Source organism: Ptiloglossa arizonensis, chromosome 12 (genome assembly GCF_051014685.1).
Source record: "Ptiloglossa arizonensis isolate GNS036 chromosome 12, iyPtiAriz1_principal, whole genome shotgun sequence".
Taxonomy (NCBI): domain Eukaryota; kingdom Metazoa; phylum Arthropoda; class Insecta; order Hymenoptera; family Colletidae; genus Ptiloglossa; species Ptiloglossa arizonensis.
In genome coordinates, this window is record NC_135059.1 from 8,779,790 (window position 1) to 8,796,309 (window position 16,520).

Here is a 16,520-nt window from a genome sequence, read left to right on the forward strand (position 1 = left end):
TGGAAATCTTCTATTCAGTGTCTGAGTAGCCGTCTGTGAGTAACGAGCTGTGCAATCATTGTGTTGGTAATACGTAGTGTTGCAAACACTCGAATGAAACGGTTTCGTTGCATTTTTGGTGTTCAAGGTTGTTCCCAGGTCAATGCAAAATATTGGGTTGTTTGGAAAATCTTTTCGTTTTTTTTTTTGGTGAAAATGAGACACGATTTTTTTAGAGTGTGTAAACATTTTATTAAATTATACATTCTCCACTTTGGAAAACGAAATGACTTTACGAACAACCCAATATATTTTCCAGTCGTTATAAGATACGGGTACAAGAAAAATATTAATTGGGAAAAAACATTTTTTTGGATCATTTCATAATTTTTAACCTTCATAATTTTAACAATTTTAGTAATTTTTTAAAGGTTGTTTCAACCTCGAAAGGTTTATTTAGGAATCTGCATTAGTAACCACAGTTTCCATTTTTTATTAAGGTCATTAGTAACCTTCATAAAATTTAGTAACCTCACAATTAAATTTAATTTTGCAATATACAAAAATTACTAAACACAATTTACTAGATTCACATATTAGGTTGTCCGGAGAGTCATTCTCTTTTTTTTTTTAATAAAAATGATACACGATTTTTTTAGACTGTATAAACATTTTATTAAATTATACATTCTCCACTTTGGAAAACAAAATGGTTTCTCGAACAACCCGATACTTCTCTCTTCGTATACAGAGCATTTCGAAACACCTGGACACAACTTCGGATACGAATTACTGATAATAAAACACAACTAAAATGGAGAAAAATGGTTTCTATAAATGTATGCTCGATACGAGTCTGTTTCCAAGTTACAGCTGCTTTTATCATATCGGTTGCTCAACCATCTTTCCAGAAATTGTTCGAAGTGGGCACTTTCGACTCGAATGCAGACTCCTAAACGTCTTATCCTAGACCTCCTCGTCCGTTCAAAAGTACCAGGTATTGTTCGTACTCGCTGGCAACTCCCTTGAATACGCAGTCGAAGTACCTCGACGTAGAAAGAGCTCGTGGAGGAGCTCGGTTTATCGTAGGAGTTATCGGAAGACAAAAACGTCTATAACTGGGGAAAGAAGGTTGCATCGAGCATACGTTTATACGAATTTTCTTTCTCTTATACTAGTGTGCTGAATTTGCCTCTTGTGCTTCCATGTATCGAGACCCTCTGTATAATGAGAGGACTGTGGAAATAGAGGAGAAATTTATCGTCATAGTCTATCGTGAAGGAACAATACACTATCAGGGTGCAGTGGGTCGAGAAAGACCCAAATCTACGACCTTTCTTTCTCATTTCAGTTGCACTGAAATTATGCAACTGTGTTTCAGAACACCCTGTGTATCGTTGCATCGACGAACAGAGTAGAAAACTACAAATGTTATATTTGGTACAACGATTATGGAAAATTAACTTGATAGTTAATGTTCTTTATTTCACTTTGAAAAGTGATAAAGTGTATCGATGAAAAAAATAGAAAATTCAAATTTTATAATTCAAACTTTCGATAAATATAGATCATTTCCAATAGTCGATGCAAAATTGATTTCCATCTCTGCGAAGAAATCGTAAACATTGTCATTTATTTACACGACCACCGACGAAAAAAAAATTAGAACTATTATACAAAACGTTCATCTTTCTCAGAAACGACACTTCGCGAGGGACGTCTTCACGGTTATTTAAAAAATTCCTTTCTATTTGCAATCTTTCATCATCGAACTCGTAAACTCTTAAATAACATTACTCTCGTTGGTACTACTATAAAATAAAAAATACATCGACAAATTATCGAACATTTCTACTTTTTACACTACAGTTCGAAGCTTTCACAGACATCCTTAAATATGAAAAATTAACGTTAAATATTAATTACAGCTTCCACTGTACACTTCACAATTAAATGATTATCGAATCGTGTAATATTCGTTCGCGTTGAAAACCTTCCGCGTTTTTATTCCGGATACGTAAAGTAGCGCGAGATTGGGCGAAGAATGGAGATCCATCGGTGAAGTTTTACGATATTTCGACAAGAACGTGGCGAACTTTTGCACGAAAGTGGGCAAACGGTGGCCGGGTATACGGTTATCGGCACAAGGGTTAAAAAGGGCCAACTGGCGAACGACACACGGCCACACGGTTATCGGGACTGGTAGGGTCTTGGAGGTTATTTCGGAAGCTGAAACTTTCGTCTCGAAAGGCTAGAAATTTTTACGAGTCCTCTACAGGCCACGTTCTCAGCCACTGACCGTGGTTTACGATCGAGGGTATTCGAATCTGGTCCAACGAGAGTGAGTGTCGGTCTTCGGACGAAATTAACTTCTGTTCCGTAATCACTCTCGAGTTGTTTTTGCTCCGCGAGCTGGGGACAAAGTCTCGTTGAAAAATCCACGAAAGAGGCTAGTTCTCGTCAGTTTTACTGTACCTTACCGAGGGTCTTTGTTGGTACACTTTGGTCCTGGTTTGAGAGTCTTTTTCAAACGCGGAAACGAAGCCGCGTCGATGGCACAAATCTTCTGCAAAATCATTGCTGACTTTCCGACACGTCGAATTATTGGATTGTTCGGAAAGTCTTTTTCTTTTTTTGTGAAAATGTAACAAGATTCTTCTAGAGTGTAGAAACATTTGATGAAATTGTGGACAACTTGACAGAATCCATTTACGAACGATAAATTAATAAATTGTAATTGTGACTTAACAAATTGCAAGCAGTGGAATATGACTTGTATACTTTTCGTGGAAATTTTCACGGAGACACTGTACAATAATTATTGGAATACACCACTTTTACGCGGTATTTAGCACGTTTTGGAAGAATCCAACGCGTAAAATTCGTCCTACATTTACAATCGAACAATAGTAAATTACCTAACGTAAAGACGTTAATAATAATACTTTGCTCAGCCGTACATAATTGTACGAAATGCTTCTGATCTCCAATTTCACGCGCAAAAATACGTCATCCCTAATCAGAAGTAGTTTCATACTTGACGCAACAGTGAGTCAAACGTCATCCAATATGAAACTATTGCGTGGAGGCAACGAGTCGGAAAAGACCCTAAGAGAGGATCTAGCTCAACAAATTAACCGTGTCGCGAATTGGTCGAGTGTATTCTCATTTTTCCCCAGGTCTTGACCCACAACCGTAAATTCAAATCGTTCGTGAACGTTTCTCGATCGTTTCGCGATAGCCCACGATACGCTTGTAACTGAACTTACGGGACAAGACTAGTGTATTTATCGATCGCATGGGGTTGGGTTCGACTATTTCGAAAGCTCGAGACCGGTTTAAAGAGGACCTCCTAACGATCCCCGACAGCTTTCCTAGACGATGTTTGGAGTACCAGCTGGACGAGAGCCAACCGAAAAGGTACCAGTGGTTCGACGTGCCACCTTACAAGTGAAGAGGAACGGTATCGACTACTTCGACGCGGAGGATCCACGTTCGAACGAGCATCGACGATTCACGGGCCCCGTGGAACATATTGTAAACGAACGTTGAATAAATTCGTAAACAGTGAAACAACAACACCTCGTCGTCGATAAAAACGGAGGACGAGATCGTTCGCGTCGTATTCGATGGGTAAACACAGAGGGGACTCGCGGAACGAAATCAAAGGGCTTGTCGCGGTTTTACGACATCGACGCGGACGATCTCGGCTCGAAGTCGAACGAAATTCTATTTGGGCTTGTAAAGTAGGTTTTCACGTGACGGTGAAAGTCGCAATTTTTGTCGTTACGACACTGTAAGACAATGTGGCGGTCGATGTTGCGTCAGTGAAGCCATTGTGTGGAAACGTGTGACAGTCTTTAGATCAGGATTGTCGTGGTTAGTGTTGCTTGTGACTTTTATCGCTGTCGTGGCAGTGATTTGAAAATTTCTATTTTCTGATATTGAATTAGATATGGTATTTAAAGAACTGGTGCTAAATTTAATTCAATTTCGTCGAGATCGAGAAAAAATTGGGTAACTGTCACGAAAGTTACTATCACGTGAAAACGTACCTTAAAAGTTGCAATTTTGGCTATTACGAGTGTCACGACACTGAAAGATAATGTGGTCGATGTTACGTCAACGAATCCAATGTGTGGAAACGTGTGACAGTCTTCGAGTCACGATTATCGATTTGAAAATTTGAATTTTCTGATACCGAACTTTAGTACTTTTAGTACTTAACCTAAGTATTTCAAGAAGAATATTTAGTATTTTACAAAACGAACAAATGATAAATTTATTATAAGGTATTTTAAATTGTCGTATAACAGACAATTGCACAGAGATGGGAAATAGACTGCGTAACTGTCTCGAGAGTTATCGACACCTGAAAGAGTACCTTAAAAGTTACAACTTTGGCCGTCATCACATTGTACGACAGTGAATTCATTGTCGCGAGAGTTTTCACGTCAGAACTGTCGTGACTCTTATCACTGTCGTGACAGTAACGTGAACATGATTTTCCGATATCAAACTTTAATATTTCAAGAATAATACACTAAAATTCAATTATTACAATACGTACTAAGAGTGACGAATGTCATATAACACACAATTACAAAAATATCCTGCATAACTGTCGCAAGTACAACCACGTGAAAACGTACTTTAAAACTCACGATTTTAGCCGCCATGACAGTGTAATGACCAATAATACGACATCGAATCCAATTTCACGAAAAAGCGACAGTTTTCGTTTTCATCAGGACCGTTACAATTTCTACCAATGATACTAATCCGAAAAATTGTAAGAAACGATTTCGAGAACGATACGAACAAATTTTAAAATGAATTTATTACAAGTATAATAAATATTGGATTGTTCGGAAAGTAATTTCGTTTTCTTGTTGGTGAAAATGAAACACGATTTTTTTAGAGTGTACAAACACTTCGTTCAATTATACATCCTCCATTTTGGAAAACGAAATGACTTTCCGAACAGCCTAATATAATACGCAACCGGCGCGATAATAGTCGAGAAACCGTACGATTGGTTCACAGTTGCACTGCCACGTGAAGACGTACCTTTAGTTCGCGAGAAGAGTCCAGAGAGGGCGCGGTGGGCAGAGAGAGAGAGAGAGAGAGAGAGAAAGGTACAGCTAGACACGAGGATCGCGTCGAACGAGTCGCGCGAAAGATAAGCGACCGGTGGTAGAGTGGGCTGTGGTGGGGGAAGGCTGAATTGGCCTCACCTTTCCGCGTGTTCCCCTCCTCCTGCTCCACTGTTCTCCGGAAGGGAGTGGGGGAAGCGCGCAGGCAGCTGGCGCTTAGCGAAGGATTTCCCCCGGAAATTTATGTCCGAATCGAGCCCGGTCGCCCCGGCTGCCCGCGCCGATTTACAACTTCTCCTTGTTCACCTGTGCGCGGACTTTCGAACGCGCATAAGTACGCGAACTTTGTTTCAAGAGGGGTGGATGCGAGAATTCACGAATAGAGAATTTCCAAACTGTACCTTATCGAAAACGATCCCGCGACCTGCGATCCAAGCGTGTACCGAATTCTTCGATTTATCGGAAACTGGCTAGGATGGGGGGGGGGGGTAGAGAGCGGCGATATTGTGCCCGGAAAATAATGCGTCGTACAGAGAAAGAAAGAAAGAGAGAGAAAGAGAAAGAAAGAGAGAATCGTTGATATTTCTACACGACTTTTCACTCGAACTTCTAACCGAGAAATTTTTATCGAGACGCGTCTCTCGAGCAAGTTAGGGGGTCTCCCCCTTGTAATAAGCCGGTCAACGTGGACCCCGGATAGTAGACTCGGTTGAAAAGTTTGATCGTCGCAAGCGTGCGCGCGCGCGCGCGCGACGACGACGACGTGCCTCGCCCGTGTTCGTTTCTATGTTAATTTAACGTGGATATAAATTCTGTAAATTACACGGAGTGTAATGGAAACGTTCCCGCCCTTCCCGTGACACGAGACCAACGGATTTATTACGGTGTTAAGGAAAACACGCGCGTATCCTCCGAGAATTAATTTCGGTCTTCCAGAAAGAAACGGATAATTAAATGTCCCCTACGGCTAGAAGCGTACGATGTAAACCCGATACCCCGGTGGAGAATGCCCCCCCCCCCCCTCCTTCATGGAATGATCGTATCGGTTCCACTCGTTTATACGCGTATAAGCCGGGGGAAGAGAGCCACGTGGGTTTTTATAGGCGTCGACCTTCTTTATTTCGGACCTAGGTTCGCGTGCACTGTCCAAGGAAGAAAATAACGAGGATGCAACGAGAGCGAGCGTGGAACGAGTCAACGATAATTAACATTTTTTTTTGTGACGAGAATATTAGCATCGATTCGACGACTTCTCCACGATAAAAATGAGCCCAAACACGACCCAGTTCCGAGTATTTTTTGTTAGGCGTTATTTGGCAGTTTTTCAAAAATAGCGATTCGAAAAAAGTATGTATAATTAAATATGGACGGAAGTAGGTCGTGTTTGGGCTCGTTTTCATCGGGAAAATACTACCAATTTATGGATTACGTTCTCCACGAAGATACAGCGACACTGGCTGGGATTGCATCGTTTTTGTTTCGAACAAGGAAATCACAGCATTGTCCATCCATTTTTGTAAAATTCCAAGAAATATTTAACCCGTGTTAGATCGTTTGCGTCGACACGATAATTTTTTAGACGTAGAACAATAAATACTTCGATTTTTCGTTTAAAATCGGACAATAGTTCAGTGTAGAACCACACTGTCGTAGAATATCTGTCCCCTTAAACTACTCTGTTCGAATTTATACGAGAAATAAAATTTCATAACCGCTTCTTCGCGCCGACTACATTTTTTTATTTATTCGAATTTTTTCCGAAACGATTCCTCTCTCTCTCACGATCCTTTCTTTTGCGATTTTTTTATTATACCCATCGTATTCTCGCGAGTGGTATTTATCGTAAAAACCTTTGAAAGAGACCTCTCGCGACAAATACCAGAGATAAAAAATATTCAATCGTCATCGAAGCGATAGTTTGTAAATGGTGACAAATATTTTGATAGCGCCCGATGCATTCTTTGTGTCTGGAAAATTAGTCGTTATCTGACAGTGTTTGGAAGGTACCATCGAACGATTATAATATTTAACGTTGAAAAGATATTTGTATTTTTGAAGAACAAGTAACAATTCGCACATATATACAAAGAGAAAAGTTACTCCACATCGTATCCTCTGTAACATACTCACAGTTAATCGAAATCGGCGAGTAGGCCAAACTTCCGAATAATCTCAATATCTGAGCAAAACTCCTATTACAATACTTCCCTCTTCCACCGTACAAAAAAAATCCAATTACCTATTCCTAGTACCGTGAAAAACCTTGAAAAATCCACAGCCGGTAAAATGTTCGTTTCTCCAACAAAATAAAATAAAATAAAAAAAAGTAATTCTTCTTTCCCCGTACCCCGAATCGACGTTCCGGTTAAAACGACTCGATTGAAAGAAAATCGGTCCACCAGACCGTGAGACGTGTCGCGTGTACGATATATAATAGAAACAACCGAAATCGCGATCCTCTGTTGGATAAATGCCCATCAGCTGACCGTTGCACGATCCTTTTGGTTTTCAGACGTGGCGGCCTCGGTGGAGGTTCACTTCGAGAACAAAGACGGTGGATTCTTCCTGAAACACACGCCGAGGCAATTCTATCCAGCAAGAGGGGACGCGGTACCTGCGATATCACCGTCCACGGGAACGTCGTCGTTGTCGAGCAACGGGGGGGCACCGTCACCGCCCCCGGGCTCAGTTCTCTCGATAGACAAGTTCACGGTCTTTCAGACCAGCGAGCCGGTCTCGGTCCGCGCAACGTACGGCCCGTTCAGCACCAAGCAAACGGTCCCTGCCCGTTACATAGTCCCGGACCCATTGGACGCGTTACCGGGCCCGGAGACGCGACGAAACCTGACCGCGGCGACCATATTGGATGCGCAGGAGCTCGGTGCGCGTCACTTGGACATGTCGGCGCATCTGGTCGGTAGCAGCGTGCCCCGTGACTCACCCGTGCTGAGAGTGTTATTCCACGCGGGGAGCGAAGCGGGCGGTAGGCGTCAGTTGCTACTTGCCAGGCATCAAAGGGTATGCGTGGTGTTGCACGCCAGCCTGGCATCCCCTTCCAGAAGCAATGCAAGGACCAACGGTAGGAGCTACTCGTCCTCTTCTTCGTCCTCGTCCTCGTCCTCGTCCGTTTACACGTCCTCGTCCTCAGCTTCGGTGTTGACGGCGGCTTGCAGCCCCGACGGAGAGAACGGTGTCTGTCTCGCTCAGATCACCATACCCGCCGACTGGTGGGCACCGTTACCACCTCCAGGCCGGGTCAAGGTCGCCAAGAGTCTACCAAGGCTCGTGCAGGTCGCTTACTCGGTCCTCGAGCCGCGTACCGAGGACACTGGTTCCGCGGACAGCGGGGCTGGCTTCTGTCGGCCGAGGGTACAGATACAACCTGTCACGCCGCTCGGTCAGGTGCCCCTGGCACCGAACCGTGCTGAATACAAGGAGCTCAAGGCCGATGATTCGCTCACGCTGCTGGTACCACATGGACCTTTGTACCCGAGATCCAAGCTACACGTACCGGTGTTTCTGCATCCGTTCAATCCGGCCGATCTGAGAATGGAGAGACCACCGTTGGTCATCGCTGTCTACCTCAGGTGAGTTTTTTTTTTGTATTGGGAATATTTGGTTTTTTCTCTTTTCTTTTTTTTTTACCTGGAGATCTAGTTTTCGTTGGACATTGCGAGAGACGAAGGTGGAGGGAACGAGGAGCGTGCAAGTGAAGTTCGTTTATGGGCTGTTATATGTAAATTTAGGGTATCGATCTTGAATCGGTTTTTTAAAAGTATGAGTTTTCACGCAAGAAGATACTATTTTTGTAACCGGTTTCGTTGTGCTCGATTCTCTGGCAAATCGAGTTTCGAACTTTCGATTCGTTACGGTTTGAAAAATCGATTTCTTTTCACCGGTGGATCGTTTTTTCTAGATTGTTTTTGTAGTTGATTTTTTAGCAAATCGATTTTCGAACTTTCGATCCGTAATTATTCGAAAAATCGATCTTCTTCCACACGTAGATCGTTTTTTCCTGATCGATTTTTTTTATAGTTAATTATCTAGTAAATCGATTTTTGAATTTTCGATCCGCAACGATTCGAAAAATCGATTGTTTCCCCACTAGTATCGTTTTTTCCTAATTCATTTTTTTTATAGTTAATTATCTAGTAAATCGATTTTCGAATTTTCGATCCGCAACGATTCGAAAAATCGATCTTCTTCTACACGTAAATCGTTTTTCCTGATAGATTATTTTTATACTCGATTATCCAGTAAATCGATCTTCAAATTTTCGAAATTATACAATGGTTAAATCTCGGTCGATCGAGATCGCGAACGATACGAAAATCTGAACAGTCCAAGTCCGGTTAATCGAGTTTCTACCGTATAACAGAAGACAAATAGAAGAGAAAAATCACACACGATGTACACAGAAACAGTAAGATATAAATCTCGTATAATCGAGATCGCGTAACATTTAAACGTGGAGAATATTCACCAGAAAAATTGCTCATATCCCATTACAAATTATTAAGAACAGAATCCTTGGCAAAATGATCGTATAAAAATCTATTTCTGCGATGAAATTATTCTCATATAAGTATATATTCAAACTTTCCACGTTCAATTTACACCGTAACAATATTTATATTACATTACGATCCATTTCACCTCGTTTACACCGACAAACTGTTCTCGTTTTTCTTTCGTCGCGAAACTACCAGAGGTTTCGCGAAAATCGGTACGGTTTCTTAAATTTCTTGCGGCTTGAAGAAAATTCAATTCGCACGGAGTATCGAGGCGGGTAATTAGATGATCGATTAGCTCGTGTACCGACCAGGAGAGAACACCACTGATTAGTCACCGACACCAACGAGCTTTCGCGCGCTTAATCGAGAACCGTTTCCTCTGGTGTCGCCCGATGTTCGAGATTTGAAAATTTAATCATTGCGTGGCGCACCCGCGTACGATTTGAATGGAAATCTAACCGTGCATTTGTTGTGATAATGCTCGAACGATAACGAGCGTGCAAGGTACAGGTCGATTCAAAAATACACGTCCTTACTTCGAAGAATGAATCAACCCACCCTATTGAATTAAAATGCAACGATAGCTGAGACATTGACATTGGCGTAGAATAGTTAAAAAATTCACGTATCGAAACGAATGATAGTGTCTGGAGGAATATTTTAATATTCAATAGTAACTGACGAATTGCTGGTAAATATTATACAAAGTGTTTTAAAAATACATGTTCGTACTTCAGACGGTGAATCTGCACACTAAGACGAACAAAAAATATTGCACGAACATGTCTTAGTTTTAGAGCTTTGCGAATGGTCGAAGGAAATGTTTAAAGTGTATAAAAGACATTGATTTTTTAAAGCCGGATTACCTGAATAACCTTTCAAGGGGGATGTAGTAACGTGTTATAGGGGGATATGGACACTAAAATGAGTGAAATATATTCTACGAACGTGTATCGTGTACGTGAATCAATAAGAACTGTTATCGAAATGTTTCGTTAGCTGTTGATTCGATAAAAGAGAAACATTTCGTCAGCTGTTGATTCGATAAAAGAAATACATTTCTTTGTACGTTGATTCGATAAAAGAGAAACATTTCGCACGAAACAACATTGTACACGAACAATCGAGTATTTTTTTAATTTTACTTCGACAGAATTGATTATTTAAAATTGGACAAAATTCACGTGGCTTGGAATATCGTACAGAAGAGATACCATATCGAATATCGTTAAATTTTTTAGATTTCTCACTGGATACGCTCTTGAAATCGTTGCAAGTTTGCGCAAGAGGTCGCGCGTAAAGTTTTCTCATGGGTGTTCCCGCATATTGTTAAATAATAAGAGAACAGCAGCATCGAGAACTTTGGCACAGCCTCTACCTCCCTCTTTATCTATTTACGTTAGATTAGACCATGCTTCTGTATTCTCGTTAAACTGGTAATCCTCGAGTATAATTCACGAGAGTTCGTGGTTTTCGTTCACACGCCGCACACGACTCCATTTGTTTCTATTCAAGTAGGTTAACATTTGAATTTTCATGATCTTTCGAGGACCAGATAATTGAACACGGTTACGCTGATTTATGCACGGCTGGAGAATAACCGGTACGCGATCATTTATTTCGTTGCGCGATACGAATCTTAATGATAATAATAAATGTAACGCGCATAGTCATTTTGTATGATAAATTACATTTCAATCGTGTTGTGATACTACTTTTGTACCTCAGATTTTGTACCTCATTTTATTTTCTTCTGATTCTTCTGAGTACCATTTTTTTATTGAAAACACTGTAGTAAACTGCTTTATTGTTACTGCTTTATTATTATTATTATTATTCGCGCTATTTTATTTTCATCATACTGATCTTCAACTTATTCTTTTGCAATATTTGTATCAGTATTTTCGAACAACCTTGCACCTTTTTTTGCGATATATGAATAATATTAATATAAAAATATTCTTCTATCGGGTTGTTCGGAAAGTGATTTCGTTTTACAAAATGGAGAATATATAATTTAATAAAATGTTTAAAAGAGTTTATACACTCTAAAAAAATCGTGTTTCATTTTCACCAAGAAAAACGAAATAACTTTCCGAATAACTTGATAGTAACATAGACCGTGATATCGATCTCAATTTCCAAAACTGATTTGAAATATTTTAAACCAAAGATTTGTGTTCACGTGCACATTATTACTGAAATTGATACCTGGAGAAAACCCAGGTGTGCGACCCCTCACTTGTACAATTGGTAACGCGACCTGCGACGGGTTAAAGGGTTTGTTTAATTTGGAGCCTTGAAAATTGGGCGATACTCGATACTTTTCTTTTTTTCTTTTTTTTTTTTAAGAATACCGCTCTACCTACAAATTGCAAACTCGATACGCCTGTTTTTTTGTTTTTTTAATGGTTTTCCAAGCTTTACGAATTTTTTTCATTGTAAATAATTGATATTATCGAAGTAAAATCGGTGCATCGTAAATGCACAAAAATGCATACTATATATCCACGATTGACGTAGCAATTTTTGCCTTGGTCTTTCTAAAAGAGAAAACGAAAAATAATAAATAAAGAAAGTTAAAAATTGAATAAATAATAGCATTCGAAAGAAAAGATTCGAATTGTTCACCGTAGTCTGTAGTTTTTATTATACAAGGGGCAGAAGGAAACTGTCACAGATATCGAGTGTATCGGTTCTCAAGATGTTACGCCAATTAACTTGACAATCGTCGTTTCGAAAGAAACATCTTCGATCGACGTTTAGCGCGACATATTGAAGTATATAGAGAATTCGTTCCGCAACATTGCCAATATTAAAAATAAAAACTTTCCGATTGTAAAAGAAGAAATACAGTGAAATTTTACTTTTATTAATATTTAATTGGCACAATACTATATGATAATTTAATAGTTGTATTAAAGAATTTCATTGAAACACACCGAGCAGAGATATTAAATGTAAAAAATAATATTCTGACAACAATAATTGAAATTTTAAGATTACAGAAGAATGGAGAAGATTGGAGCTAAATATCATTTTATTAATATTAATGAATGCCGTACAATGTGATAATTTAACGATCGTATTAACAATGAGATCGTTGTAACAAGTACACATTGATTGAGAAATAAATTAAAATTGAAAAAATACACTGTCATAGAAATGTAGTAGTAGCTAACACGTTGATAATATTATATATTATGGATGATTGAAGAAAATGTTTAAAGTATAAAAAAAAATCGATTGTTTAAAGCTGGGTTATTTGAATACCTTCTTAAAGGGAATGTAACATGTTATGGAGGAAAATGGATAACTCCGAGCAACTTTTATTTATTATTAACTGCGAGTCTTCGAAGGTCGATTAAAACGTTCGACCCAGAGGTCAACTTCTCAGCTGCGCACAGTACATTATTGACATCTGTTGTGTATACGATAGATTTTAAACCACTCCGAGGGAGAATGTTAAAGGACGAAGAAAATACTGAATATTTTCTTAGATTGTTCATAACTCGAAAATTAAAGTATACAGGGTGAGTCAATAAGAAATATTATCTGAAATATTTCGTTATTTATCAATTCGATCAAAAAATATTCCATATGAAATACATTGTACCTAAGGAGGTTAATTGAATGCCTTTTAAATTTTTTACAAAATAAATACACATAACAAATTAAAAAGCCCTTACACAATGAGTCCCTTCGAATACAATGTATTTTATACGAAATGTTTCTTTATCGAATCAATAGATAACGATATATTTCAGATAACAGTTCTTATTGACTCACCTTGTATAGGACATACATTCATATGACATTTTTTACTCATCTTAGTGTCCACATTCCTCTATAACATGTTATTACATCCCCTTCAAGTATTCCAGGAATCATCTTTCTACTTTTCGACTATACATGATCTGCAAGAAAGAATAGATTGGAAACTATTTGTGGAATTTTGAATATTTTATACAATCATCAATAATTCGAAACATTCTTCTATAATATGTTACTACATCCCCCTTGATCCAGGTGTCATCTTTCTACTTTTCGACTATACATGATCTGCAAGAAAGAATAGATTGGAAACTATTTGTGGATCTTTGAACATTCTCTTCTTCCATCCACAATTTAAAACATTCTTCTATAACATCTACACCCCCCTTGATCCAGGAGTAATTTTTCTACTTCTCGACTATACATGATCTTCGAGAAAGAATACAAAATAGATTGGAAACTATTTGTGAAACTTTGAATATTTTCTTCGATCATCAATAATTCGAAAAATTCCTCTATAATATGTTACTACATCTCCCTTGATCCAGGAGTAATCTTTCTACTTCTGGACTATACATGATCTTCGAGAAAGAATACAAAATAGATTGGAAACTATTTGCAGAACCTTGAACATTCTCATCTTCCATCCACAATTCAAAACATTTTTCTATAACATGTCACTACATCCCCCTTGATCCAAAAGTAATCTTTCTATTTCCCACCTATACACAATCTACAAGAAAGCCTACAAAACAGCTCTAAAACTATTCCTAAAACTTAAAACATTCTCATCAAAAACAAAGATACCCCAGTACACACCCGTTCGCAGAACAAGTTTCTTTCATCCCCCTACGTAAATTCACCCCCTCACTTACAAACAATCTCCCAAACGAAAGATAAATACCTCGCTACACCGTCCACCCACCGTATTCGTCTAAATCTCTAACCCGTTAATCCCGAGCAAAATACCCATTAAAAAAAAAAAAAAAACAACCAAAATCGAGACACCGACCTAACCGACAAAAGCGACCTCGTCCACATCCCCCGGAAGATTACCTCCCCGAGCGAAGCAATTAAAAACGTTTCCGTCCGAAAAATTGTCGAGCGTCTCCGCGTTCGGATGAAATTTCAGCAGCCGACTATAGCAATTACGTAATGGCAAACGAACTCGACTCGTCGGTCGAGGGACGTCGCAGTGGCATCTACTTACGACCGAGAGAGAAAGAAAGAGAAAGAGAAAGACAGCTCGCTATTTGCCATACTTTTGTTGGCGGTGGTTACGAGTATCTGGAAGAAGAGTAATTTAAAAAGACGGAACACCGGGCTGGTACACCGCGGGGAAACTTGCCAGACAACGGTACCTGGAAATTGCTCCGGTTGAAGACAGTCGCCGCGGAACACTTTGCAAACTTCCATCCCGTTTTTTGTTAATACACACGCAACGGTCGGGAAACACGCGACGGTAACGCGGAGCAAAGACCGTCGAGTTGAAATTTCCCTTTGCCAGCTTTTCTCTCTCTCACTCTTCTACTTTTTTTTTCTCTTCCTTTTTTTACGCGAACGTTCCTCGAAAACTGTTTTAATGCACCCTCTCGAGAGAAACGAGAGGAGTCCTCCTCGCGTAGGCAAAAGTGGAACGGGACAAAAATGTCCTAATTGGATGAATTGTCGAGCACCGGCCGCGAACTTATAACCTTTTCGTTGTTAGTAAACTCCTCGTGGCGGAGCGTCGTCGTGGACGTTTCCATCGCGTTTCGTTAGCGCGATCCTCGCCGATGCGCGATTTCGCGCCGAATGCCGGTAACGAGGCCCGGTCAACTTTCAACGATCGCACTCTGACCCGGTTTCCCCGGCTCGATGTATATCTACGCGAACGATAAACGGTTATCGGTTAGGGGCGGGTCGTGAAAAAATTGTGGGGTTCACGGGACCATCTCGCGCGACCATCTTCCACGATTCTTTTGCCTTTCGGTTTCGTTTCGCTCCATTTCCCTCGGATAATGAGTCCGCTCGGTGGAAGAGTACAGTGTGCTCGCGAAACGTAAACGTTGCGTTTACACTGCACGGGAGGAATTTTAGAGTTTCTTTTTTTTCTTTTTTTTTTTTACGCGTACGTCGATGAATACTTGGATGGAGAACGTTCGGTGCGTTCTTTGGAGAACGTTCTCTCGTTGTAAACGTTTTCATTTACGGTTTCGATTGTTATTCGGTGGTATGTTTCTTATTGGAGATTCGGGGTTTGGAAATTTGTCGTTTGGTGTGGATTGAATTGGACGATTAGGGGGAGTTTTTAGTGAATGGAATAATTGTAGGTGATTTTTTGAGTAATATTTCTGGGTGACGAGGAATTTGTAGTATTGGAAGAATTGAATGTTTAAATTGTAGTAATCTTGATTTACATATAGTTTTTCGTGTAGTGCGAGTATTTTGAATTAGTATTGTTTGATAGATTTCGTATCGATAATTGAGTTTAGAAATTTGTCGTTAGGTGTGGATTGAATTGGACGATTAGGGGGAGTTTTAAGTGAATGAAATAATTATGGGTAATTTTTGGAATAATATCTCTATATAACAAAGAATATGTAATAGTGGAAGAATTGAATATTTAAATAGTAGTAATCTTGATTTACACATAGTTTTTGTCTAGTGCGAGTATTTTGGATCATTATTATTTTATACATTTCGTATCGATAATTGAGTTTAGAAAATTGTCATTAGGCATGGATATAATTGGACGATAAGTGAATTAAATAATTATAGGTAATTTTTTGAATAATATCTCTGGACGACAAGGAACACGTAATATTGGAAAAATTAAATATTTACATATTAGTAACCTTGCTTTACACATATTTTTCGTGTAGTTAGAATCTTTTGATTCTTCATTATTTCACTCGTTTCGTATCGATACTTATTTAGAAATTTCTCATTAAAAAATAAATGAAATAACCTCGGTATTCCATTGATTTTATATTTTTAAAACAGAATTGAATTTCGATACTTCCATTACGCAAGAAAGCTCCGTTTGATTTTCCATTCCAAATCAACCTAACAAAACACTATACCATACACAATCGACAGAAAGATCCATCTAGAACAACATTCATTACTTTCATCAAAAGTCAAAGAATACAATATACGAAAAGAAAAATTTCAT

General features: G+C 39.2%; 1 protein-coding gene across 4 annotated transcripts in view; it reads left to right on the top strand.

The window, feature by feature from the left end:
* Dtn (transmembrane protein 132C dtn) overlaps positions 1 to 16,520 on the top strand; it is a 259,469-nt gene that overhangs the window by 141,324 nt on the left and 101,625 nt on the right. For 3 of the 4 annotated variants that reach the window (XM_076324339.1, XM_076324341.1, XM_076324342.1), the window contains exon 2: positions 7,588 to 8,662. In XM_076324339.1, coding sequence (XP_076180454.1) covers positions 7,588 to 8,662 — 1,075 coding nt within the window. The remainder of the gene's footprint in view (positions 1 to 7,587; positions 8,663 to 16,520) is intronic. The other variant, XM_076324340.1, reaches the window with a different exon arrangement.